Below are 26,275 nucleotides of genomic sequence, written 5' to 3'. Positions count from 1 at the left end.
CCAGTGGTGTAAAACGAAGAAAATTGTAAAATCGACAGAAGATAATATTCTGGCTTACTTCAATAGTGAACTGAAAGCTCACAAAAGTTCTTCGCTATGGACTACAGAGATGAATCGGAAAGTACTAAAATAAGTGTTGCTACCCGAATATTGGGCCAGGAAGAAGTTGCATCAAGAGTATTGCAGATCGGAAACTGTGCTTCCACTTCGAGCTTGACTTCCTCAGGCATGCATTTTTATAATAACAATAAATGTGTTTTCAATGTCCACTACCACACTAATGCTTAGAATAGTAATTCATAATTTTGTTTTTAGGTCGAAGTTTAATTCTTCTTCCTTGAATAAAGTGTTGTTTGCATCTAGTATATTTATTTGACAGAATGATAGTGACAGTTGAGTCCAATAAAGTGGAGTCCAATAAAGTGGTGTCCAATAAAGTAGTCAATTATGGACACTAAACGAATTCATAAATATAGTGTTTATGATGCATTCGAACATAAACGTTATTTATTTTCAGTTCATTGTCAGGCAACAATTTTTTCTAGTTATTTTGCTCCTGACAAATTTGTGCAAGAATTTACGCAGGAGCAAATCATCGATTTAATTTTTAATTGATTTTGTTTCAGAGATTGGGAGTGAAAACCTTAACAAGTTTATTAATAAATTTCAATTTATGGCAACAACTCTAAGGAATATCTGATTTTCAGCTTTTTAGCAAACATCGAGTTTTCTGAAGCTTTAGAGCATAATAAAAATACAAGTATATATTTCTTCTGAGTCTTTATTGAGAAAGAAATTTGTACAACAAATTATTTTACGAAATACGGGATAATGTAACTTCTAAAAAATCAGTAATGGTATCTAGTTTACTCTGATCAATTCATAGTTCGTTTTATGAGGTAGTGAATATTCATTTTGGAAAAAATACATAACTTTTATTCACTCAAACTCATTGATATCAGCAACAAAATTATTTTTGGTCAGTGGTACCAATATTCTTCTGATGAATTCGATGAACTGACAATTAAAATAGAATCTATTACCTAGAAAAATTCGCCATAAATTTAAAATGAAATTTCTTAATTCGCTCCATTATTTTGTGAACTTGGTCTGGATTCGAGATGAGGGTCATACGTATGTGGTAAGTGCCTGGTTTTTGCCTAAATCCAGTGCCTGGGACGACACAAATACCTGTTTCTTCCAATAACTCCAGGGCGTAAAATTCATCAGGTGATAATGATTTCTTGGCTGCCTCTTTCACTGCATTCTGTGGTAATCTGATACGTGGGTAGAAGAAAATTGAACCTTCTAATGGGTTGCAGCTCATTCCTTCTAGAGAATGTACCGCTTCTTCTACGATAGAAGCACTCATCTGCGGAAGATGGAACAAAGTTAAATAAGTTTCTGTCGAATATGATATAATGCATAATGAAGACAGCGTTTAAAAGCTAATCGACCAGTCTAAAGTATCACAGATTTTGATTATTATCAATTAGTCAACTAAATCGATATAAGGTGGTCTAAACACAATTGTACAGTGTCCAGTGAACTCTAACAGTTCTTTTGGAGTTCACTGAGTGTCCACCGTCCTCCCCACCAACATTGGCCGTCCAAGTAGGTACTTCAAGTTGTTCAGTTCAGCCCATTTGACAAGCGCTCTTTCCTATGCATCTGATGTTTCAAAAATTTTTTCCGAGCTGATTTGTGTTGCATTATTTTTGAGTTCAGGGTGAAATGTTGTTCAATGAAGGTTTTATTATTAATATTGCAATAGAACGCCGATTATCCGAACTTCAGTCAACGGCAATAAAATACAGTACAGTACAGAAGGGATTGTCCGAAACGATCATCACCAGTTAGTCAAGTGCACAGTTGGCTTACCCAAAAACTCCATAAATTAAAACCCATAAAATCCTTCAAAATCGATACCGCGGTAGGTACCTTCAGAGGGCTTCTGTGAGATTTTTATTGCGATCATTATTTACGTTGTACCATCCCGCAATATTGACATGGCTTCACAGTCCTGCTGAATGCAGAGCTTAGGAGTAAGGAAGTTTACTTATTAACTCTAACTATATTCAGAGAGAAAATAATGGCTATACCCAAACCATGCATAAATAACACTATTCAACAAGGGTTCTCCCACCTAAGAGATTTATATTTTTTTTGTTAGGTATCCCTCACCTTATTACAGAAATAATAGTACTTACGTTTGTTTAGCTCCCGTTATCAAAATAAAAGACATGCGTGAATTGTCCATGTTCGCACTTCTGTACCCTACGATACTTTATAAAATAAACAAACTATTGAAACAAGTTAAGTTTCTGACAGCATTGAATGACTTTGAAAAAGAAGCCTGGTTGTCCTTTGTAGAAGTGACCAAAAATTTTCTTGGCAATCACAAATCTCCGCAATATGTATATATCGTCAAAACGATGTTACAGGCTCATCAAAAAATGGGATGCAACATGACCTTGAAGCCCGTTTGCAACAGCCGAGAATTCTCTGGAGGATTCTCTACAAAATTCTCGCAAGAAAACGGCAGAGATTATTTTGTATGCAACTGAACAGAGAATTCTACCGAAAGTGCGTATGCAACGGTAAGAGGTGTTGGGATAAGATTCAGATTTGATGGAGGCCTGTTTAACCTGAAGCGCCTCAGAGCAAAAACCCGTACCAAGTTTATCACGGAACTTCAATATGCAGACGACTGTTCACTCATCGCTAGCAGCTCAGAGGATCTACAGATAATGATGGACACCTATAAACATATATACGAAGCTTTAGGCCTTAGACTCAATATTGATAAGACCAAAATCCTGGTGAGTCCGCCAGAAAGCCTTCAAACAGATATCAGCCTGGACAATGAAACTCTAGAACAGGTCGAGCAGTTCAAATACTTGGGAAGCTTCATAAATACTAGGGCTAACCTTGACACGGAAATACACAACCGTATCAATTCGGCATCACGGGCATTCTGGAAGCTGAAGGACAGAGTGTTTCAAAATCACGACCTCAATCTGAAGACCAAGACAGCTGTTTACAGAGCAGTGGTCCTCCCAACGCTTCTTTACGGAAGCGAAAGCTGGACTCCCTACAGGCGACATATTAAACAGCTTGAACAGACGCAGCAACGTCATCTAAGACAGATAATGCACATCAGATGGTTCCACAAAGTTTCGAATGCAGAAGTCTTGCAGCGCGCGAGTTGTACAACAGTTGAGACTCAAGTAACGAGGGCCCGACTCAGATGGAGCGGCCACATTCTGAGGATGCAAGACACAAGACTCCCCAAGGTAGCTCTATACGGCGAACTCACTGAGGGATCCCGGAAACCAGGAGGCCAGTATAAGCGGTTTAAGGATACACTACATCAATCCCTAAAATCAGTTAATGCCAACCATAACTGGGAACAACTAGCGTTAGACAGGTCACAGTATAGGTCTTTGGTAAACAGATATAATGGAGAATCGAGAAGGATACAGCGGCGGCCAGATCTGGTTGGTGACTATCCATGCCCTGAGTGTGGAAGGATCTGCAGGTCACGGTTGGGTCTCTTTAGTCACAGGAGGGCACACAGTCGCAACTAGCACTAAGAAATTACTTATAATAATAATAATATAATAAGTCTGTTCGAATTTTTTTTTTTCTTTTTTTTTTTTTCTTCTTCTTCTTTTTGTAGATTCATTCCCGGTAACGGGATACAGCAATGAATGAATGAATGAATGAACGGTATATAATTCACGACGCATGAATTTTCGAGCAAATTCTCTAGAGAATTCTCGGCTGTTGCAAACGGGCTTAAAAATACACTTTTTGCAATCACATATTAATGTCTTTCCACAAAATATGGGAGCCGTAAGTGACGAGCATGGAGAGCGATTCCATCAAGACATCGCGTCAAACGTAACCAAGGCAAAGGGGAACCCTCTATGCTTGCTGATTATTATTGGTCCATCGTTAGAGAAATACTGGAGTCGTCCTACAGCAGAAAAGACAAAAGATCTAAGCGATCGGAATCTTTTACACCATTGCAAATATTATAATGCATTGTTTTTGTTAAAAATCATGAATATAATTATTAAAAAACAACAAGAGCTAACTTCCACTTTTTATTTATCGTGCGTTTATACCTTGGCTACAAAGATTAAAAATATATATATATTTTCCTTAGGTGGGAGAACAAAGCCATAATTTTGTCGATCAGTGTAATTATTTTAAAATTCAACTTGATTTCGACGATAGCATTTCCATTGACCCTTTATCGCGTGAATTCGTTAATTGGGATGGTCATACTCATGACAGAATATAAACACCAGCTTCTTCGGAAAATGCATTCGGGGCATCTTGTTACACAAGTGAACGTAATAAAACCTTACAAATAATAAAAATGATGTATTATGTGAGAGTTCGTAAGTTTGATTTTTTTTTTGTTTGTTTGTCTTTACATAACTCCGGAACCAGGTATCCGATTTTGATGGGAATTTCTGTATAGCGTACAGAATTTATTGAAGTAGGTTTTCCTGTGAAGTTCATTCCTATACAATGAAGGGATGACGGAAAATATCGATTTTTCATAAATAAAGCCCGTTTGTAACAGCCGAGAATTCTCTGGAGAATTCTCTACCAAATTTTGCCGTTTTCTTAAACGGCAGAGATTATTTTGAATGCAACTGAAAAGTGAATTCTTCCGAAAGTGCGTATGTAACGATAAAGAATTCACAGTGCATGAATTCTCGAGTGAATTCTCTGGAGAATTATCTACCAAATTTTGGCAAGAAAACGGCAGAGATTAGTTTGTATGCAACTGAACAGTGAATTGTACCGAAAGTGCGTATGTAACGATAAAGAATTCACGGCGCATGAATTCTCGAGTAAATTCTCTAAAGAATTCTCGGCTGTTCGGTTGCATACAAAATAATCTCTGTCGTTTTCTTACCAAAATTTGGTAGAGAATTCTCGGCTGTTACAAAACGGCTTTAGTCACGAATGAAGCCGTTGATTTTAGGCTTTTATGGCCGACGCTGGGAAAAGTGTGAGGGATAGAGGAAGATGAACAAGTACCTTCACAGTTTTGTAGAGTATAAAAGTTCTGTAAAAAGGTCCGCTTTGTCACCTATCCAATTTCCGAGGATAACCCTTGATAACCAATTTTAACATTTTTAATTCACTACAAAATTGTGTTCCATTTGAAGAGGGTCTTAACATAACTCTGGAACCGAATATTCGATTTTTATGGGAATTTCACTATTGTGTAGAAAATTTATTCGAGTAGGTTTTCATGTAAATAAATTCCTATATATTAGAAAACTGACGAAAATTATCGATTTTTTTCATAAAGAAGTCGTGAATGAAAACGCTGATTTCAGGCTCTTATATAGCCGAGGCTGAGTAAACAAAAAGGGTCGGTTCATGCAGCGTTAATAAGAACCAAGAGCAAAGAAAGGAACAATCTAATGATGAGTTTATGCCGAGGACTAATACCTAAGAAAAGGACCCCTTGAATGAGCAGATTGCAAAACGTGCGTGTACTTCATCTACTAATTAGATTGGTCACTTTCTCAGCTATTAGTTCTAAGTAACTCAGCATAAACTCACCATAATTGGCAGATGGCATTCACGTGATCGTCATCTGCTTATTTGATTAGTACCTTTCTTAGGTATTAGTTCTAAGTAACGCTGCATAGACCGATCCTCAGAGATAGGCAGAAATGTACAATTTTGCAGAGCTCGGAAAGTTCTATAAAAAGTTCCGCCATGACATATACCTAACTCTTGAGGATAACCCACGATAACCATTCGAATCCGAAATAATGTTCCATCATAACATTAATATAGTCCATTCAAGAATGATTGACATCTCGGGTGGCTATGGAGAATCGAATTTAAGTTGGTAATAGCCCATAAGTTGAGATTTTGTGTCGCGGAATTCATGCTGGTATTGTGAATAAACGTTGATCTATAGACCTATTATATGTGAATCTATGCACTTACCGACTGTTATTTCAATTTTGTACAGCTGTTTATGCTCTTAATTTCATCGTATAAATTGAAAACACAATTGTGTCAATTTTGAATGCTGATTAATATGCTGCAAATCTGAATATTTCTTAGTTTCATATATTATACTTTTCTAGGTTATATTGATATATTCCAGTTCTGTGATTGAAAGTACAGAAAGTTTTAAAGATCTTTTGTGACCAGATATTAAGCTGCGCCTGGACTTTCAAGACCTACTAGGATGTCAATCATTCTTGAATGGACTATACAAATTTAGGCAAGAAATAAAATCAACCCATCAGGATGACAGTGTCACGTGACGGTTATACTTTGATGCGAGGTTGAAAGGGACACGATCGATATTATGATCATATGATCATTTCGATTTGGAAAAGAATCGTGATAACGTTGTAGGCTGTAGCTGAATGGAGGAAATGTTTTTTCGGCTTTTTAGTTTTCTTCGTCGTGAGGGTTTTCGTTACGTGCTTGTTAATTTTTCATTGTTGATTAATGATTATTTTTACTTCTCGATATCTTTTCTCCATTAATTTTTCGTAGGTTTGTTGATTCTCTGCTGATATATTTTCTTGAATTCACTGATTATATTATATTCACTTTAGCCGCAGGTTTACGCTAGTAATTAACTAAAAATAACTGCCCCCTCATGAACGGATTCATGTTTTCTTTCAGTAAATAAAAACATATATGTAGGTATAAAACGTGGACCTTATTATCATAGTATGCTCTAGATATCGTTGCTCTGTAGCTAAAAAATTAACTTGAAGAAATTATTTTGTTCTCCTAATTGCAACAATTATGATATATTGACATCCAATTGAATTTTCCGACAAGCCCAGATATTTAAGGATGAAAGCTTTTCTGGCAAAATATTATTTGAAATTTCTTAGCAGTGGTCTGTAATGTAATGTATTTCACCCGACGTTTCGACTCCAATTGCGCTAGGCGTATTTAGACAAATCTTCGTCAATTTGAAGAACTATTCAAAACACCAGTGCATATTACGCTGAACGAAATGTTAATCTTTAAAGCTCTGTTCACACATCACACCTACCCTTAATCCGCCCATGATCGTTTTCTTCTCATGCTCGAATTGCTCGTGGCTTGGTTCATTAGGGTTTGGTGGGTTAACCAAGCAGTATACTGTAGTTTGCGCTAAAACAGATGGACATAACGAGGCACTCAAGGACTTGACAAACATTGGCGGTATATCAGGATCCAGATTGATTATTTCAGCATAGCCACATTTGCTGCCACTCTCTGCGTAAATTCCTTTGGAAATTGACATAAGACTTACAAGCTCTATATCACTATAGGGTTTACCCATGTCATTCAGTACCTGAAATGCAAAAAGAAATTTTGGATGTGAAGGGAAAATAGACCAAATGAAATAAAATAATATTATTTTTTACGAATGTTTAAAAACTGATTGAGATGAACTTATATTTTCGAAGCTCAAGACATTGAGTTGCACTCAATTCAAATACCAAATTTTTGAGCGGAACCTCAAGTGACCAAGGCTAAAAGACTAGGAAATTTCGAATAGGTATTTGCAACTACTAATATTAACAAAGAATCGAGAAGAGAAAGCCCTCGTCAAAAAATTATGGTAACTTTGATATTCCCACATTATTAGGAATAATAATACAATAGTTGATTGAATACTCACTCTTTTGAAGGAAACGAAGCTACAATCATCCTTAAGAACATTGTTCTGATAAACTTCATCTGCTATAATTATGAGATTCTCTTTCCAAGCAAATTTGACTATTTCTTCCATATTTTCTCTAGTTAAAATATGACTAGTTGGGTTTCCTGGATTAATCACAACAATAGCTCTAGGGTTACATTTGGGCTTAGCTTCATTAAGAGCTCTCTGAAAATACAAAACAATAAACATGATACGAACAGATTAGAACAGTTAGAATTTGAGTTCACCTGCAATTCATTAACATTTATTTTCCAGTGATCATCTTCGTCTATGTAGTAATCTATTCTTTTCAATCCTAATTCAGCTATTGTAGAGGAATAGAACGGATACTCCGGTACTGGATTTAAAATACCTGTCTCTAATCCGTCTTTGTTGAATTTGAGAATACTCAAAATTTTTTTAGCCATGTCAGCAGCTCCTAAAAGTTCAAATGTAGATACAAAATCCGTATTTCTCATTTTGAATTGTTGAGCCCCATTTCAAGGTTTATAACCTATAACTTTATAAATTTATCATTACCATTTATTCACTAACCTTGACCCATCATACAATTTCTCCAGTGGCTGGATACATTATCCCTTTTTTCTATATACTTCGCAATTTGTCTTCTTATTACTTCCATTCCACAAGCATCAGAATATGAACCAGCCGATCCACCAGGGCATTTGTCCAAAATATTTTTAGCTCGCAATTTAACATCATCTGGGAATCTTTTATCGGTCATCAAATTTGGACATGCTACTAAAGTAAGTACTTGTCGAAGGAATGTTATGGGTGATTGACCAAGGGATTGGGCATCTCCTATATTGAGACGCATCACATTTTGAAACTTTTTCTTTTTACCCTGAAATGAGTAGTACTTTCAGAAAATCTTGCAAAGTTATCGAAATAAATCCTCACTCTCATTTTCCTCAGTAAATTAATGTGGAAATTAGACATTGAGGGAATAAAATGATAAAACAGAATTATTTACGCTGGAATGAAGATAATAACAACTGTTGGCAAAACTTAAATCTTCAATATCATTAATCTCATGCGTGTTACTCTCGAGCAAAGACAGAAAAAATCATAAATAAACAAAAGTGAGTTCAGTGAAACGCACTAAGTATGATGCATAATGGCTTAAATCACTGCTTTTCAACAATTGCAATTTGATTCGGTAAAATATTGAAATAATTTGAAATTGAAAAAAAAGAACAGAAATACTAATTTCAATGATATGAAATTTTGAATGAATGAATTATATTCATTTAATTTTTACGGCATGGTGTTTTTAATAACCTAATATCAAATAATATAATCTTCATTCATTCACAAGGAGGTTTTCGAAAGGAGAACTAAAAGAGTCTAAAAGTATTATAATAATATAATCAATCGAAAAGACTAGGTACATCAATGCTGCAGAACATCAAATTCAGATATAATCAGATATTGTGTTTTTTGCGGTTTTGCTATTAGGGGTAATAGCGAACAATAATATATAAGAATCGATATCCATAGGCGCCGGAATCATAGATTCTTGGGGAAATTAACATTAATAGGTAGAGAAGTATCAAATAACAGAAATTTCTCGTTACATTTATAAATTTGATACTTATTCATGAAATAAATAAATAAATAAATAAATAAATAAGGCCTTTATTTCTTTTACAGAAATCTCAAGGGGAAGTTCACCCAAAGGTGTTCTACCACTTAACCCTTGTTTTTACATTAATAAAAAATTATGTGTGCAATCCATCCCAAATAATAATAATAAACACAAGAACAATAATAGAGCAAAAAATAAAACAGAAAAAAAAATATTATTCATTTTCTTGCCTTCTCGGAGACTGAAAAGTGTTATACCGAACCACTGAGCAAGTATTCTCTGATTTTATTCTTGAATCTACTATCTTTAAGTTGTTTAAAGTCGTAAGGAATCTCATTATACAATTTATAGATGTTGTATCTGAAACTTCTCTGAAAGGTTGAGGTTCGATGGTGAGGGCATGTAAGTAAGCCTCTATGTCTAATGTTAACATTGTGGACATCAGTTCTGTACTGCAACCTATTGAAGAGATACGGTGGTTTTTTATTCACAATTATTTTATGGAATGTACAAAGCGCATGAAAGTTAAAACGAAGTCTCATAGGAAGCCAACCCTACTCAACTAACTTATGGGATACATGATCAAATTTTCTAATTCCGAAAATAAACCTTATAAGCAATGGAATAAAATTGTGATAATTTTTATTATTTGCTTTGATACAGTTCGAAAAACTAAGTGATTTTTTCCGGAAATCGAATGCGAATACATAGCTGAATTTCTTGAGAATAACCGCAGTGATTCCGAAAATTTCTAGGCACATAAATATACAGGGAGTTTAAAAATTTCATACAATAATTTTAAGGGTATACTCCCTAAGTGATTTCATGGCAAAAAGTTCAGATGAACACAGGTCCGCAAACGTTGATTTTCAATTTTTTTTAGCTTTCTCTTTCTCTTCTGCTGGGAGGGTTGCACTACAAGAGGAGGGAGGGTGTTCCTACATCTTTTGTGAACCAATTGATCTTGTAGGGTATACAATATAATTTTAATATATTTATTTTATTAATATTTAAAAATTATATAATATAATAATATGGATAATTTATTTATATTATTGAAGATAAGGAATACGATAGTGTTAGATTTGATATAATATAATATTTATTTATTTAATATATTCATTTCATTCAAAGATATTCGAGAAAAATCCACCAAAATGATGCTATACAAGGTTTTATTTCTAATTGTTCTTATTTATATGTACACATAATATTTATTTCTATTTATATTTGGGCCCCCAAGCACATCGCTCGCACCAAATTTTCATATGATTTTTGTCACTTATTTCCGAAAATTTACGTCAGTACCTGAATGGTACATCAAGACTCGAATCTGTGAGCCGTTTCCAAATATTACTATTTTGTTTAATATTTTAGGGTTATAGACAGGGAACTTGAGAATAAAGAAAAAGCGTAAAGACGTCTGCATTAGAAAAAAGTTTACCCTCACCCACCTGAAGATGCTATTGTGATAGTGAAACACGTGTTGTGGTTTAGAAACTCATTTTGTGAAAATCGTATAATCTTTTTCAAGTAGAAAAAAAGTGTTTTTTTTTAGATAAGAACAGAGGTTTTGGGTTGGGAGAATTGAGGGGGTTTGTCCCCCCCACCCCCCAAACTCGAATCCTTGATCCGCTCCTGCTGACCCTTTTTCGGTTATATGTTTTTTATCAATCGAATTTTTAAGTTAATTTCTTTAAATATTTCCTGGATATAAAATAAAAGTTTTATTTGTTTTTGTTAATTTCACGATTGTTCATTTGAAAACTTTATTTGAAAGATTTTTTATACTTTTCCATTAAAATGAGTAGAAATGTTTTAAATATTTCAACATTTTGTCACTGATACACCTAATCATAAGACATCTAGACGGATTTTTGAAACCAGTACTTAAGGCAATCACAACAGAAGCAATTAAATTCCATTTATTGTATTTAATTCCTCTTCATTTTCCGTTTCTTTACCTGTTGAATCTCCCTCTCAAGTTCAACTGCTTTCTGTAGTATTGGCCCGGTTATAGCATATTCGAGTCCTTTATAATTCGGATTAACTGTTTCTGGGGTAAGACATTTACAACACTGAACTTTTATATGTAGAAACCTCACTATCACTTGCTCTTTTCTAAAACAATTGAATGATGGAAGAATAAAACGATGGCTTTTCGAAAGGGCCATTTCTTTTCGAAATTGATACTGAAACAGTGTCACAACATCAGAAACAGTCGGTATGAAATGTCTGGAGTGAACTGACTGATAAGATAGCACAGTAACCAGTTATTTAATTATGGTTGGAATAATCATTAGATCCACCAAATTTCGAAATCGTTCAAAACAAATCACTCTACTCTATATACCTACTCGATTTGAGCACCACTCGAACGATAACTCACTTTCCTCGTCATTCTATTCGGCTTTTTCTTCTGGAACCATTCTGACAAACACAGCTGAGTTTATTTGGGCCATTGACCTCTTAATAAGTTCCCTTAGCACGATATCAATGAACCATCACAAGTCAACCTTCATTATTGTTGATCTAGATCTAGGGTATATTATTATCTAGTATTGATTTAGAATGGTCATGGATAGGAACTCTATTCGTTGATGTTAGCTATTGTGTCATTACATTCTGAAATCTGAACTAGTTTCCTTTAATTTTATATACATAACACTATACATTTTCTAATCGGGATATAGATTAATATTTCAGATTAGGTACATTCATGCGAAAGATATTACGTCATTGTTATAGCCGTGATGACGTCATAATTTTTTAATGTCATGTGACACCTCAATTTGAAGGTCTTCCATTAAGTATCAATGTTACAAATTATTGTAGGATTTATTTGTAGAGCCTGAATACAAACATATGTATTTTTTATTTATTCATTATTTTTTATCACTGTTACCTATATTTACCATGTTTATTAAAATTACAATAAATGCTGTCATTTGACCAAGACAAATGAGACCGAATTCATGGTCAATATCTACCCCTCTCTCGACGAACCGAATTGGTATTTCTATTGATACTTTGACTAATGAGGGTTTGCTATAGTTCGATTCAGGTCGTAACATTTATTGAATTTATATCAGCGTGTGTCATGCGTCTGAATTGATACCGTTTATTATTCACTTGCCAGGAGGCAATATCCATTTATTATTATGTTTTCCGAGGCAACGCAGGCACTGACGGATTCTGTCCCTGCTGGATCATCTTGAAAATAGGATTCCTGCAATCTGAGAATTTGGAAAAATGGATACATGCTTCCATCTTCGCCCTGAGAGTATTTGCTGACATACTCCGGCTATTTGTCTTACGTTGGGCATTTTTCACGGCCCTCAATATGCAGCAGTTAGCTCACAGATACTGATTTGCCTACCCTCTTAATCGGCTGATTTTTCCTTCTTACCTCAGCCATTCGAAACTCACGAAATAAGTGTAGGTATGCCGGCAACTGTTTTATATAAATTATATAAATTTTTTCAGTCAGTATATTTTTCAGATAATATAAAATGGGTCTCGATGATAACCTTTGTGATTTGATCGATTGACGAATAGATATATTGTATGGTTTGAATATTTAGCAGATACAATCATCAGTGAAAATATCTCGGTTTAATATGTGCTCGTTTCAATTTCAATATGAAACTTGAACTTCTCCCGAACTCTAATGATTTTCCGAATATATAATTTAGTGAATTTCCTCATTTTCATCGAAGAAATTGTGGAAACCTTCACTTAAATTTTCCAAACGTACAATAACAACGTCATATTGTGACTGACAGAATCATCAATAAGTTATACTTCTCTTCAGCAAGAGGAAAAAGTGTTGCTAGTTAAAAGATTGCAACCGTAACTAGACTTATTTTCGATTAATCACTCGACTATAAATCAATCCTAAGATTGATATAATAGTTATTTATGTACCAAGGAAGAAAAACTGTCTATTACAGTCGAGACTGCAATTTCATAGCCGAGGCGCAGCCTAAGCTAGTAAGCAGGCGAGACAATATAGACAGTTTTTTGCCGAGGTGCATATTACATGTTTTCGTCGATCTCATATACTTTTATGAAAGAAAGTACTCACTTGTGTGCTGTAAATCCAACCTGCCCGTAGTTTCCAATTCCCTCGTCTCTAGAGGGAATATCCATATCGTTATTACTATCCATTCTTGATTATAATGAACACTAATATTCAATCCTCGTTCTTGATTTACTCGTAAAATCTAGCAGATTTCGTAAGGAATTGATTTAACAGGAGCAAATGACAGTTATTGCCACAGACGCTTATTTTTTTCTTCAAATCCTACCTCTCGAAATTGATTAATCGCCACTGTCGTATGTCGTATTTGTTGCTAAGCGACAAACAGAGCGGATGAAAAGTGTTTGCGGACGAAAAGTATCTGATGCGGAAGAAAAATACTTGCCATCAAAAAGAGCCGAGTTTTTGTTCAGAATTCTTGGTCAAATTAAATGTGCGAACATTTCAACTTCTGATATAAAAAATAGAAACTTGAATTTCGGGTTATAGATTGAGAATTCGGAGGTTAAGTTTATTCGTGGATAGGTAGATGGTTTGGGAGCTACCTATATAGGCATCTGAAATATTTTTTTCAATATTAAAAATTGATTTTTGTTTAGAATGTTGAGAGACTGTTAATATATCGACTATTTTAAGGGGATATGTATCGTCTTATCAGTTTTATCAACATGCGAGTCCTATTTGTGACACACCCTATATCTCAGAATGGTTGCATATTCGGTCCCATGTATATATTCTTCACGTAACATGATTGTTTTCGAATGAGGATCGAATTCATTCTCTATTACAAAGTAAACATTATTAACCTTATTAGCAGTATCACCCACCGCAACATAAGTGGAATCAACAACACCCTACAATGGTTGCCATATGAATATCGAGTATAAATTATACAACTTTAAAATTCACTTATGCAAAGAATGAATAAAAGAGGCCCGATGTGGAACACCACATAGATCACTTAGGCAACGTCTGTACCAATCATTAACGTTTATTTTTTATTTTACATGAAACAGTCCAGCCGAATATTTTTGTCAGGTCAATTTTGTTTTGAGGAGGACTCATCTTTGATTTGCAAATTCCTGGAGATAAGGCCATTTGCTGGTGCCCCTGGTGACAATTTTAAATGGCAATAGGTGTCGAGTGATATATCCATTCTGACGATTTCGCGGTTCCATGAATGCATATTCAAATAAATTTCAAAATTAATTTTGACAACTTCATGATCTCCAAACCTTCATAGAGCCTCCCACGGGCGTAGCCAGGGGGGGGGTTTTGGGGGTTCAAACCCCCCCCGAAATAATATAGGTACATGGTATCAGTTTCAAAGAGTCTCACTTTATATGTCAAAATCAGAAAATTTTCATTTCAAACCCCCCCCGAAACTCAACCCTGGCTACGCCCATGGAGCCTCCCTATTTAACAATAATCCTAAATCGAATATTGCCATAATCACAAAAATCGTTCTCCATTTTGGAATTCATGATTGTGATCTACCACTAAGAAAACGCAACACTGTAATTATGAATAGAATAGGACAATAAACACAAAAGTGTTCGCCATTTTCAAGGGTCCTTTTTATCCTCGACAAAATTCTCACCTACCAAATTTGAAGTTAATAGGACCAATATAGAAGTCGTTCAAATTTCAAGATTTGTATGCAGATCAGAAAAATGCATATTCAAATAAATTACATAATGAATTTTTACAACTTTATGATCTCCAAACCTTAATAAAACCTCCATATTTACCAATAATCTCGAATCGGATATAGTCCTAATCACAAAACTCGTCAACCATCTGGGAATTTATGTTTTATCATTGTTGTCTACCACTTTAAAAAAATCGCGATACTCCAATTCTGAATAGAATCGGACAATAAACATAAAACGACATAACTATTCCCCATTTTCAAGGGTCATTTTTTTCCCTGACATAATTCTCAGCTACCAAATTTGAACTTAGTAGGACCAAAATAGAAGTCGTTCACATTTCAAGATTTGTATACAAATCGAAAAAATTTCTGAGTAAAAAAATTAAAACATTCTAAAAACATTTTCGCAATGTAGTTATGTATTAGAATTGCGTACAAAATTTTGCATATTGCTTTTCATCTTAGTAATGCTAGATATTGCTACATACATACATGTTTGGCAAGTTATCTCTGGCTAAATTTCAAAGACTGATTCTACAGGCACAATATCTGTAACGTTTCACAATTTTTCCACTAGAAGCATACATCTATAGGTATTAAGTATAGGAACCTTTCCTGTGTTAAATTTGGCCAGACATAACTTGCACACCCTATATATTGACGTTTCATCATTCAGTGGAACAAAGATTGTAATTCTAAAAGTAAAAAAAATTTCATTGGTTCATCGTAGGAGAAGCCAGCGATATATCATGCATTATCCGAAATTTCCAGAAAAACGCTATACATCCGACAACAGCGTACTCGAGAAAACGCGCAAGTGCTAAAGCTCGAATCTATTTAAAACGATACAGAGGATTGAATAGGGGAAAAGTCGAATCCTTACTATATTAATACGAGTAAAACCTCAGTGCGAAAGCCGGCTTTACAGAGTGTGCATTAATAAGTTCGTGTTTCCTAATATCCAGTGGAGTGAAGTGTAAAAATTTCAATCGATATGGCAGAAGCAAACAAGAGAAACATCCCCATCAAACTTGGAGATTTCAGTGTTATTGATACGGAATTCAGCAGCATCAGAGAAAGGTTTGACGCTGAAATGAGAAAAATGGAAGAGGAAATGAGCAAATTCCGCTCAGAGCTGATGAACCGGGAATCCAACAACTTTTTCAGGTCCACCACCAGGTACATATCTAATTATAATGGGTCATTTTTAGTTTTTCTGAATTTTGCCCAAATCCCTTTTGTTTGGCCAATACACTCAAATCTTTCGACATTCCGAAATTATCTTTTTGTTTTTGCATCTCTTGAAATCAACATTTTGAATTTCTAAGAATGGCAAGAATGGAATTCACCATTCAGAACGAGCTACCTCTACTTCATAAATCCGAGGAGAGATCCTCCAAATTCTCTTGAAAGGAAATTTCATCCAAATTTTGTGTACATCTGTTGTAACCAATGGAAACTGACACGCCTTTTTTGAATGACAAGACATATGACATAAGGACCGAAAATTTTCTATTTTTAAACTCATTTCTCCAGCACTCTAATATCAGCTTACAATCTGAAAACTTATTCCTGGACCACCATGGGCAAACTAAAGAACAGAATCCTGAAACTAACAGAAGAATTAGAATAAGAAACGATCTATCACAGAACAACAAAAAATAAGATATACTTTTAATCGATAATTTTAATGATCTATGTATATATTCAATTTCGGGGTCACTGGTATAAAGAAACGGATCCAGTGTAAAAACATTATATTCAAATAGAATATGAAATGTAAAAACACAGCTATAAACAAAAATGGTAATGATTATCCCTAATCTGATATTTAGATATACAGGATGTCCCATTGTCCCATAACATGACTTAGTAACAAATTGATAGACAAGCTGACAGAATTGAGATCACCCTCAAACATTTTTAGATGTGATTTTTCCTGATAAAAGGACAACTATATGAAATAGAAGGGATTTTAGTGGACGTTAAGGAAGCTGAAAGAGAGAGCAGATCAAGAAATAGATGATCAATTTGACATTTTCCTCGATACAAAGTAGGCACCTCAAATTTTTATGAAATCTGAAAATTTTTCGAAATTTAGGTAAACATCCTGTGTATTGTCGCTAGTATTATTTTCCTAATCAGTTTGTTTCATCTACTCTGGGACACACTGTATACTATTATAATTATAGAACTCATCAGGAATTGAGAACATTCAACACTCGAATAATTATTAGTCCCTTCATTGAAGAATAGCTTAAACGGAGCATATTTCATATTAAAGAATTTGGCCTCTTAACTATTATTTCGAAATTTTCTATCGACCTGTATTCCCTTTTTCCACAAAGTACATAATGGTTAATCACTGATAAAATATTCCATACGAATAACCGTCTTTGTTCAAAAGTCTGCAATGAGTTACAACGTTACAAGAACAATCAATGAATTGTAATAGAGGGCGCATGGTTTTCGCGTTTCCATAATAATGGCCAATTTATTAATTATCATACCTACATAGTGAAAAAATAATTTAAAATCATTTTTGAAACTATTCATTTGATAAAGTTCGACAATATTTCTTCGTGAAAAAATACTGACACTGAGGGCTAAATTTTCTTATCTTGTAGAGTTACAGACGCAGAATTCGGTCATTTCGAATGCATAATTAAACCAAAGAGTTGATACCCTTTGCATAAACTGAGGGGATAGGTAATTAAAAGGGTGATATGAAATCTATACTCAAGGGAGCGGAACTTGAACACTGCTGAATTTCCTTTGTATAGAACCCTATTACATACCGCATTGAACAAAGTAATAAAAGAGGGGAAAATTTCCATAAAATTCATTAATACAGTGACAGGTAATAAATTCGTTTATTAGATTCAATTTTTCCGAGAATTTTTCCCACAAGAAAAATTCTGGTATTCAGGATATAGATATATAATATTGCAGATGCAGCTTTCCAGCTTTCGTATTGATAAAATTGACTTCCTTGTGCAAGCAAAGAACAGATATGGCAACAACAGCACTAATACGATTTTTTTCAACCTTGTGAATCAAATTAATCCTACATAGTATAAAGAAGTAGAATAATCAAATAGCAGTTATGAATGAAGAGTGAATTGAAACTTCAAATACATTTTCTAGCTTCATCCTTCTAACACAATTAGCAGTCATTTTGAAATCTCTTTCTGGGAAATCTAGATTCAAAAACCTTCATTGAGCAACTGAGATTTATTTTGTAACAGACTATACTCTTTTCTTCAAAAAATTCGATTCGTATTCTTCGAGAAATTGGCATGAATTCAACAGTAAACCCTGGAGTAAACTCTATTCAGTTTGTATCTGAAACGATGCAAATTTCACTAGAAATTATTGAAATTTTGTGAAAACACCTACAATAATAATTATTATTATTCATCTGGCTCATACTCTCTACCAGTGAACTAATAATGGGTTATTAGTTCACTGCTCTCTACATCCAGTCAACATTTCTATTGACCATAAAACTCGCTATAGGTACTGTTTGTATTTCATGAAATGCTAATTGTTCCAGGAAATGTCAACATTACAAACCGAGGAAAATTGTATTCAATGTTTGATGAAAAATGTTTTTAATGCCTCACTGTTGATATATTACGTCATCAAGTAGGTAATAATTGAAGTGAGGAGATGAATCATTTCTATAAGGAACGAAGGCCACCAGTTGCATTTGGTTTTAACATGGCATTCATTTCGTCCTGTAACCAACCGGTGATATATCCATTGTTTCACCTTGAATCTCGTTCACAATTTGTGATTCTGTGCCTACAATCGAAAGCGTAAAATTGAGCATTAGCATCTGACAATGAGACAGGTGGAATAATCTGTAACCTATTGCCTGAAAAGTTTTCAAAAACAAAAATGATAATCACTTCGATTTTATCAAGTTGTTGATCAATGATCCTTGAACATCTAGAATCGTCCTTTCATAATTCTCAGCCTCATAATTGTAAGAAAACGTGAAATTTAGTCTAAACCAAAAAAATTACGAAAATTCATATTTCTTCTTGAAATTCATCCGCATTTCTTTAGAATCCAATACAACAAGAAGTAGAACAATGTACGAAAAGGGGGCAACTATACAAAACAAGTGTGAATAGAATACAAAATCGACATGCCAATATTTTGTCAACACATATTTAACAAAATATTCAAGTAAAAAGTAATATATAACGAACAAAAACCAAAATTCAGCTTTTCAGACAAAAGTATTCAATTTGCACCTTAGAAATAAAAAATAATGGATTGCATGACTCAAATAATCAATTTTCCGACATCAATCAATGTTTTATAATATAACCTCCTACGATTAATGATATTTCGTTACATCGAAATGAAATATCAGAATAACAATTGGATTTCATTTGTTGGATATTTCCAATTTTATTGCTGATAATATTTCACCAAAATTCTGAAGAATTATATTGAAATGCTGATGATGATCTTTCTTGTAAGAGAAAAATCACAGATAAATCTAAATCTTTTTACTATCTATCATATCGGCATCCACAATTATTCTCACATTGAATAATGCCTGAAAGTTTTTCATAAAAAACTTGGGAACTACTGAATTTAACTATAAAAACCTTTCTTATTCACACATACTGATTATTGCTTTATCATTGAGACTTGACAAAATATCTTAAATGATAGGTAACTTCTCAGAAGGAGTGCAGTGCATCTAGTTGAACCCCCTTGATATAAATAAGACTCTCCTTATAATTTGACAAATAAATTTAGCGTTCCCACACTGGCAGATTTGCCATTAAATTCTTGCTCTTGAAGATAGACTCTATGACTAAAGCGAATAAAAGTGTGGATGAAAATCCAAATATATACCAACAATTCTCAAAATTTCTTTTTCCAAAAACAAGAAATGGGGGAATGAAGATTACGAAAAATGAATGAAAAATAGGTCGTCCGCCTCTCAGGCTTTCCTTCAAACACAACTGGATAGAAATCGATAAGATTCCATAAAAATCGAGGGCTACACAAAAATGCTGCTTGGTTTTTGTCCTCGCAGCTTCCGAACTATAGCTCAGGTCAGGAAAAATTTATGCCGATGAAGTTGAAAAATAAAAAAAAATTGGAGGCAGATAATTCTTAACTTTAGTAAATTATTATTTGCTGATACCCCAATAACCCTTTTCACTGATAATTCCAAAGTTATTGTATGAGGTGATAGGTTGGATGTTTTGGTTTCTTCATAATGATTAAAGCATTTGTAAGATCTGAATTTGTATACAGAATCTCAGAACCTGTTGATGGAAGCTCAGATAATTTCATAGAGTAGGTGCATGAATAAAAGGAAAACCAGTGATCGATTATTTCAAAAGATCTAATCTTAAATGAGATAAAAAAAATTTATCTGAAATTATACCTATGCAAAATCATGAAGATAAAATCTGTTCTCTGCCGTGGTGGAATTATTGGAATGGAATGTTGAAATAACAATGAAAAATTTAGCTTAACCTATTTTTATACATCAAATCTACAGTTGATATTATGCCTACCCTCTCACCAGTTTAACCTAACATCTTATCAACTATAATACTAATAGTTACAAGAGGAATTTGACTAGGAAAGATCTAAGTTCAAAGTTGGCTATCGTTAATGTGCCGCTATCGAAGAAAAATAGTGATAGACCGGTTAAAACTAATGGTTGAGTTATGAGGTACTGATGATCTCTAATAAGAACGAAACCAGAGTATCAGATCGAACAGAATCCTGAGTGGTCTTAAGCAATGTTTGAATATGTCGACATATTGAACTACAATGTTGTTCTGTAATAAAAAAAAAAATTTTCATGGACAGGTAAATTCGGGTGACTTGAGACGATTGTTGAATTCAACTTGTCATATTTTCAAAACGGTGACCTATTTTTATTTAAAAAAGAGATTCCAATATGCTCAATGACTCAGTCTATTGATTAGGATTAGGAAAAAAAAAATAGAATATACTTGTCCCAAGTCACCCACCGATATGGGAGGCTTGGGACACAAGTTGAAATCTATTGATTTCTCAACTCCCAAATGAAATAGATGACGGTGTATTACAATTTGTGATTAAGTAAGTCACCCGAATCTGTACTTATACCGAAGCTCTGAAGACCTTGACCCTTCAAGGAAGTTGATAATTTCAAATCCGGGCAACTCCAATTTTTTAAATTCTTCCCATTCCGGAGATATGACCAACTCACTGAAAACAGTTTGATCTGATTGGATAAAGTTGAAATAAAGTTATTTATCTTTCGATCAAAGCTGAGTTACCTACGTCCAGAAATACGTGTAGGCTCTCTGAAAGCGTAGGATATAAACGATTGCATGTTGAAGCACATTCCTTGATGATTCATGAATAACTGAATATAAAGTTACAGTAGGTATAAGGTATACACTGTTATATCTTCCGCCTACCATTTGTGCAAACAGATCTCTCCAAATACGTAGATCTCTGTGTGCTGACCACAAGGAATTCTACCTTGAAATAACGAGGTAATAGCCAAGAATTCTGCCTGAATTAGATGTGGTTCATCAGTATGAAAACTTTTTATGATATCGGGCACGAAAATACGAAATTCTTGAGATGGAGCAGTTTTTTTAGAACCTGATCAAGATATGAAATGTGTGAAAAAAAAATTGAGAACTAAAGTATAGCATCATTTGTACCTATACACACAATCGTGAGACGCCAAAATATCACAGAACTTAGAATAGAATTAAATAGAATAGAATTAAAAAATCTGTTAAACATGCCTTTTTTCCAACATACTTAGGTATATTGCTTTTCGTGTTCAAATATCACATATTTGTACTATCAATAAACATCACCCAAGAATCAGATTCTCAATAATTTGAGACGAATTTTTGGACATGATTGTTGGATACTATTCATTATTAGGTTATAATTAATTCGCCTATTATTAGAGTATTTCAGATTTTGCGTAACTTCTTGGCGCCTTCGTGATTTTTGGAAAAGTTTAATGAAATAGGTACTCTTCATAATTACTAATATTCTTATCATTGTGGACATGATAGTAGCGCTTTTTTACTCCCTAATTTATTGTTATTTTATCTCAGTCGAATTTATTCGTTTAGTGAGATGAGTTATGATCTCTTTTCAGAATAGAACATACCGAAATCCAAGAGTAGTTGACCTTTCAAAGCGACTTTGAAAATTATATTTTTTCTACCTATATGTGACAGCGAATATCGTCATTTCATAGTAGGTACGCCGAATAATAGGATGGCAACACCGCGTTGGAACCCGTTTGGTACGTGGTACCGGTTGAACTTGGCATTGAAAAATTAAAGTTATTATTGGTAACTTGCAGATCAGCCATCTGACTATTAAAATCATATTTTTGTGGAAAACTTGATTTTTTATACACTAAGACATCCATTTTCGGAATATTTGCTCGGGGAAGTTTTTTAATTCAGAGCGTTTCCATTGAATTTCCCTCACAATCATTTATGTTCAGTAGAAATTGCAACCAGACTGTATTAAATTTTACGTATCAGTATTGATTGGGAGATATAAATCATGTAACTCGATATATGAAATTACTTCGTGTGCGTCCAGATACGTTGAATATGAGCCATTCTATTAATAAATTTCTTGAAATAAATAAACGATACCGTTCTAGAAGCCTTTTAAATTCCTGGCTGGATTTATATTAGTTGAAAAATTGGAACCAGTTCAATTCCAATTTCATTGTCTTCCTGACATTGTCCGAACGAAATACGAAATGAGGCAACAATTAACTGTGACATCGATAATAATTCACGGAGAAAGGAGAATTCACAAAAGATAATCGCTTTTTATTCATTTCAATTCGATTCGAGTTATTAACTCCAATAAGTTCATCTTGTACTGCGTATCTTGTCGATATTCAATCTTGTTGGTCGAATTTAACTAACAGGATTATAAACAGACTCATAGTCAGTGCCAAATTCACTTGTCCAAAACTTTTAAAATAAAGTTCCGAATAAGTTCTAATCTTAATGAACTGAATTTTTCCACAGGATTTTTTTGTTCAGATTTTAAAAAACCTTTCAAATATTGTTGTGTTTTCAATTTCAATCGATGAGGAAAATAATAAATTTTTTAAAAAGAATTGTTATTAAATCACAAATGAAAAATGATTGAATCCTGAAATAATATTTCTCCAGGAATCGTTGTTCTTATTTCATTATGAGATCTTTATGATCTACCTCCTACGTCCTCTACAGTATTCCGGAAACATTATCATGTCTAATATTCTCTCAAAATTATATAACAAAACATCAGCTTTTAACGACAATATCGTTCCTGTTATAAATATCGGGCTCCAACTATTAAACCCAGCAGTTTCATTCCTGTGTTTTCCATTTCTGAATACAAATTTCCTAGTTGTAGATTGCTTGAAAAAGATTATGTACCTTTTTTCCTCTTCCGAATACCAAATACAGCATCAAGGATAACTGTACTCTTTAAATAATTATTACCTTGTAGAGTTAAAGTTGCAGCTTGAAAAATTCCTTTGATTGAGAAATGTAAATACAGCTTGGATCTAACACCTAACACAGCTTTTAATATTTGCATGTCTTACAACTATGAGTCAACTAAAACTGGAGGCAAGACGTCAAGCGAGACGTCCAGGTTTGTATTTGAGCTTTTTTTCAATTTATTTATTATAATTGAATTCATAAATAACATACTTTTTATGAGCCTTTTCTACCAATATTTGGAACAAATTAAGTTATTTATTAATTCAAAACAAATTCACCAGCTTCCATCAGTATTCATAAATTGAATCATTTTGCACCAATACCTCCATACTTATACAGTGCGAATCTAGTTCATCTAACTTGCGATGACTGAGTAAATCAAAGATAGTGTTTTCTGTCGTAAATGTGTGTTCCAATATTTCGCTAATTTGAAATACTTATTGACATCTGTTCGATCAGATTCTCAGCAAAAAAACTGTCTTTGATTAACTAAATTTATTCCAAGTTAAAGACTCGCACTCCATGAATAATATTTATGGCAAAAGGGAGAACGCCTTCCTTTTGAATTGAATGGACTTATTTTCAATTATGATACAATTTCTAATATTCTCCGTAGATACTAAATTGATTTGGCTGATACTTGATAAAAATCAGTAATCTAACTGAATAACTAAATTATTACATATGGGTATGATATTACATATGGGTATGATTCTCACCAACGATAAGTATTGTATCATTCGGGGTGGTATATAAAGGGGGGGGGGGAGAAGCATCAAAGTATAATGAATATTTGTGAACTGAACTATATCTTTCCATGGGGTAAGCGTTCCCCTGTTCCTTATTTTTCTCGGTACATAAGGAAAGAACAATTTTCATCCCTTTGATAAATTTTTCAACTGACACTAATGACCACGTGAAAAGAAACAAATTATCATTCGATTTACTGAAATGAAAATTTTAATTGTTGTGAAAGGGTTCAGCTTAATTGCGAACGTTTTCATCAACATGAAAGAATATCTTTTAGAAGTATATAAGTGAATATTTTATGTCGCATGTTACTGTCTATGCATACTAATTAGATTTCCATCAAGAAGGGTTGTTTCTCGAGATGTCTGGGATAGATTAGATGTAGTAATCGTTATATAGTAACACGCAATCTCTAAAACAAAATTCGTTGCAAGCTGATTAGATGTTTTTACACAGATATTACATGGACAAAATTTGATTGTATAATGCATAATTCTTATTACATGAATCATTCCTCACACCGTCCTTTTTTTGAGATGCTTTATAAATCTATGTTTTTTCTTTTGAAGCACCACCACATCAACACAGAACACAGGATCGGATATTGCACAGAGGCCTGGAGATGTAAGGACATGGATTGATGACTTGAACTCCCCATTGGTACAGAATGATGGAGACAACAAGCATCTTAAACTGAGGTTCGACGTTAGCCAATATGCACCAGAAGAAATAGTCGTGAAAACGGTAGACAACAAATTATTGGTGAGTTGATTGAAAGTTGTTTTTGTCTTGTAAAAGACGATACACCAAAAAATCAGGAAAATAATACATAATTTAAATGACTCACTTCCTATTTACTGGGGATGTAGAAGACGACCAAATAGAATCAAATTTCAAAAAACTTTTGCAAAATCACTTTATCTACCCTAAGTTTAATAAAATTGATAGAACCAATAAACTCTTTATATTTTAATATACTTAACAAACGTGAAACTCAATATACTACTTATCTTCATCCGGGGGTTTAACGGAATCCTTGAACATATTCTTAACAATTGTTGAGGAAACAATTAACACTATTCTTCCATTTTACAGGTTCATGCCAAACATGAAGAAAAAACGGAATCAAAATCTGTTTATAGAGAGTATAACAGAGAATTTCTTCTTCCCAAGGGAACAAATCCAGAACAAATCAAGAGTTCTTTAAGTAAAGATGGTGTGCTAACAGTCGAGGCTCCATTACCTGCAATTACATCTGGAGAAACATACATACCAATCCAACACTAAGGATTGGAGTCAATTTTGTATTAATTTCTGCACAATAATCAGTAATCGAACTTACATCGTTAGTTTTTTGATTTCCCAGTTATGATTTCAGATTAATCAGGATGGTTTTTCTGTTATTAGATATATTTTCAGATGCCGAATAAATCAAATCTAGTTTATAGAGATGAAAATGTTCATTGATATTCAGAGCTAACTGCAATATTATTGTTGAAAAAATATTTATTATTTATTGAATTTACATTTCACTAACGAAAAATTTTAATAGTGTCATTGGAAGTATGTATTTCACTTCAATGTGTAGAAGAATCTATTTTAAGTTTGAAATGAATTATACAATTTTTGTAAATTATTTATAAGCAATAAATCTTATTTTTAAATTCTTGATGCCTTTCCACCCCCAGACACTGAAATCGACATTATTTTAGAGCAAGCAAGCATAAAACTACTCTGAGCTTCTTGGTCACCCAAAAGACATATCAACTTCATCTACACATCTATTCACGATGGTAAGATATGATGCTGCCTGATATGCATAAATGCATAAAGTACGTGTGATTTAACAATCCAAAAATGAATTCATGAAATTCGAAAACAAGCTTGATATAAAATAATGATAATGGATATGAAATATTATAATATTTCATTAAAATATTCAAATTTTTATTTTATTAGTTCACTCCACATATTCGTCAATACA

At 33.6% G+C, this 26,275-nt stretch overlaps 3 protein-coding genes across 6 annotated transcripts; 1 reads left to right on the top strand and 2 right to left on the bottom strand.

Moving 5' to 3' along the window:
- Positions 1-763: 763 nt before the first annotated feature.
- On the bottom strand, positions 764-8,143 carry LOC123315029 (alanine aminotransferase 2-like). Its single transcript, XM_044900562.1, has 4 exons — positions 7,957-8,143; positions 7,688-7,894; positions 7,073-7,357; positions 764-1,372 (listed from the first exon to the last, which is right to left on the bottom strand). The coding sequence occupies exons 1-4, from the start codon at positions 8,134-8,136 to the stop codon at positions 1,040-1,042; spliced, it is 1,005 nt and encodes a 334-aa protein (XP_044756497.1). The 5' UTR covers positions 8,137-8,143; the 3' UTR covers positions 764-1,039.
- Positions 8,144-8,253: 110 nt separating this feature from the next.
- LOC123315164 (alanine aminotransferase 1-like) lies at positions 8,254-11,825 on the bottom strand. Of its 3 annotated transcripts, none has more exons than XM_044900754.1 (2): positions 11,707-11,825; positions 8,254-8,573 (listed from the first exon to the last, which is right to left on the bottom strand). In XM_044900754.1, the coding sequence occupies exons 1-2, from the start codon at positions 11,716-11,718 to the stop codon at positions 8,259-8,261; spliced, it is 327 nt and encodes a 108-aa protein (XP_044756689.1). In that variant the 5' UTR covers positions 11,719-11,825; the 3' UTR covers positions 8,254-8,258. The 3 variants fall into 3 exon arrangements, with proteins under 3 accessions (XP_044756689.1, XP_044756687.1, XP_044756688.1); XM_044900752.1 differs by lacking the exon at positions 11,707-11,825 and adding an exon at positions 11,282-11,683; XM_044900753.1 differs by lacking the exon at positions 11,707-11,825 and adding an exon at positions 8,630-8,843.
- Positions 11,826-15,862: 4,037 nt separating this feature from the next.
- On the top strand, positions 15,863-25,955 carry LOC123315078 (protein lethal(2)essential for life). 2 transcript variants are annotated; one of them, XM_044900638.1, is made up of 4 exons: positions 15,863-16,192; positions 23,636-23,692; positions 24,861-25,053; positions 25,387-25,955. In XM_044900638.1, the coding sequence occupies exons 1-4, from the start codon at positions 16,008-16,010 to the stop codon at positions 25,576-25,578; spliced, it is 627 nt and encodes a 208-aa protein (XP_044756573.1). In that variant the 5' UTR covers positions 15,863-16,007; the 3' UTR covers positions 25,579-25,955. The 2 variants fall into 2 exon arrangements, with proteins under 2 accessions (XP_044756573.1, XP_044756574.1); XM_044900639.1 differs by lacking the exon at positions 23,636-23,692 and having other exon boundaries at positions 15,866-16,192.
- Positions 25,956-26,275: the final 320 nt, after the last annotated feature.

The sequence above is a fragment of the Coccinella septempunctata genome, chromosome 6 (assembly GCF_907165205.1).
Source record: "Coccinella septempunctata chromosome 6, icCocSept1.1, whole genome shotgun sequence".
NCBI classification, from domain to species: domain Eukaryota; kingdom Metazoa; phylum Arthropoda; class Insecta; order Coleoptera; family Coccinellidae; genus Coccinella; species Coccinella septempunctata.
Note: the sequence above shows the minus strand (reverse complement) of the source record. Positions and strands in the feature narration are given on the sequence as shown.

Excerpts from the sequence above, each read along its gene's own strand:
- LOC123315029 (XM_044900562.1), bottom strand. The coding sequence starts at position 8,136 with ATGGCTAAAAAAATTTTGAGTATTCTCAAATTCAACAAAGACGGATTA. Across the intron at positions 7,895-7,956 it reads TAAATGTTAATGAATTGCAG|AGAGCTCTTAATGAAGCTAA; the intron begins GTGAACTCAAAT and ends TTGTATTTTCAG. Across the intron at positions 7,358-7,687 it reads GCTTCGTTTCCTTCAAAAGA|GTACTGAATGACATGGGTAA; the intron begins GTGAGTATTCAA and ends TTTGCATTTCAG.
- LOC123315164 (XM_044900752.1), bottom strand. The coding sequence starts at position 11,491 with ATGGCCCTTTCGAAAAGCCATCGTTTTATTCTTCCATCATTCAATTGT. Across the intron at positions 8,574-11,281 it reads TTGAGAGGGAGATTCAACAG|GGTAAAAAGAAAAAGTTTCA; the intron begins GTAAAGAAACGG and ends TACTCATTTCAG.
- LOC123315078 (XM_044900638.1), top strand. The coding sequence starts at position 16,008 with ATGGCAGAAGCAAACAAGAGAAACATCCCCATCAAACTTGGAGATTTC. Across the intron at positions 23,693-24,860 it reads ACGTCAAGCGAGACGTCCAG|CACCACCACATCAACACAGA; the intron begins GTTTGTATTTGA and ends TTTCTTTTGAAG. Across the intron at positions 25,054-25,386 it reads CGGTAGACAACAAATTATTG|GTTCATGCCAAACATGAAGA; the intron begins GTGAGTTGATTG and ends TCCATTTTACAG.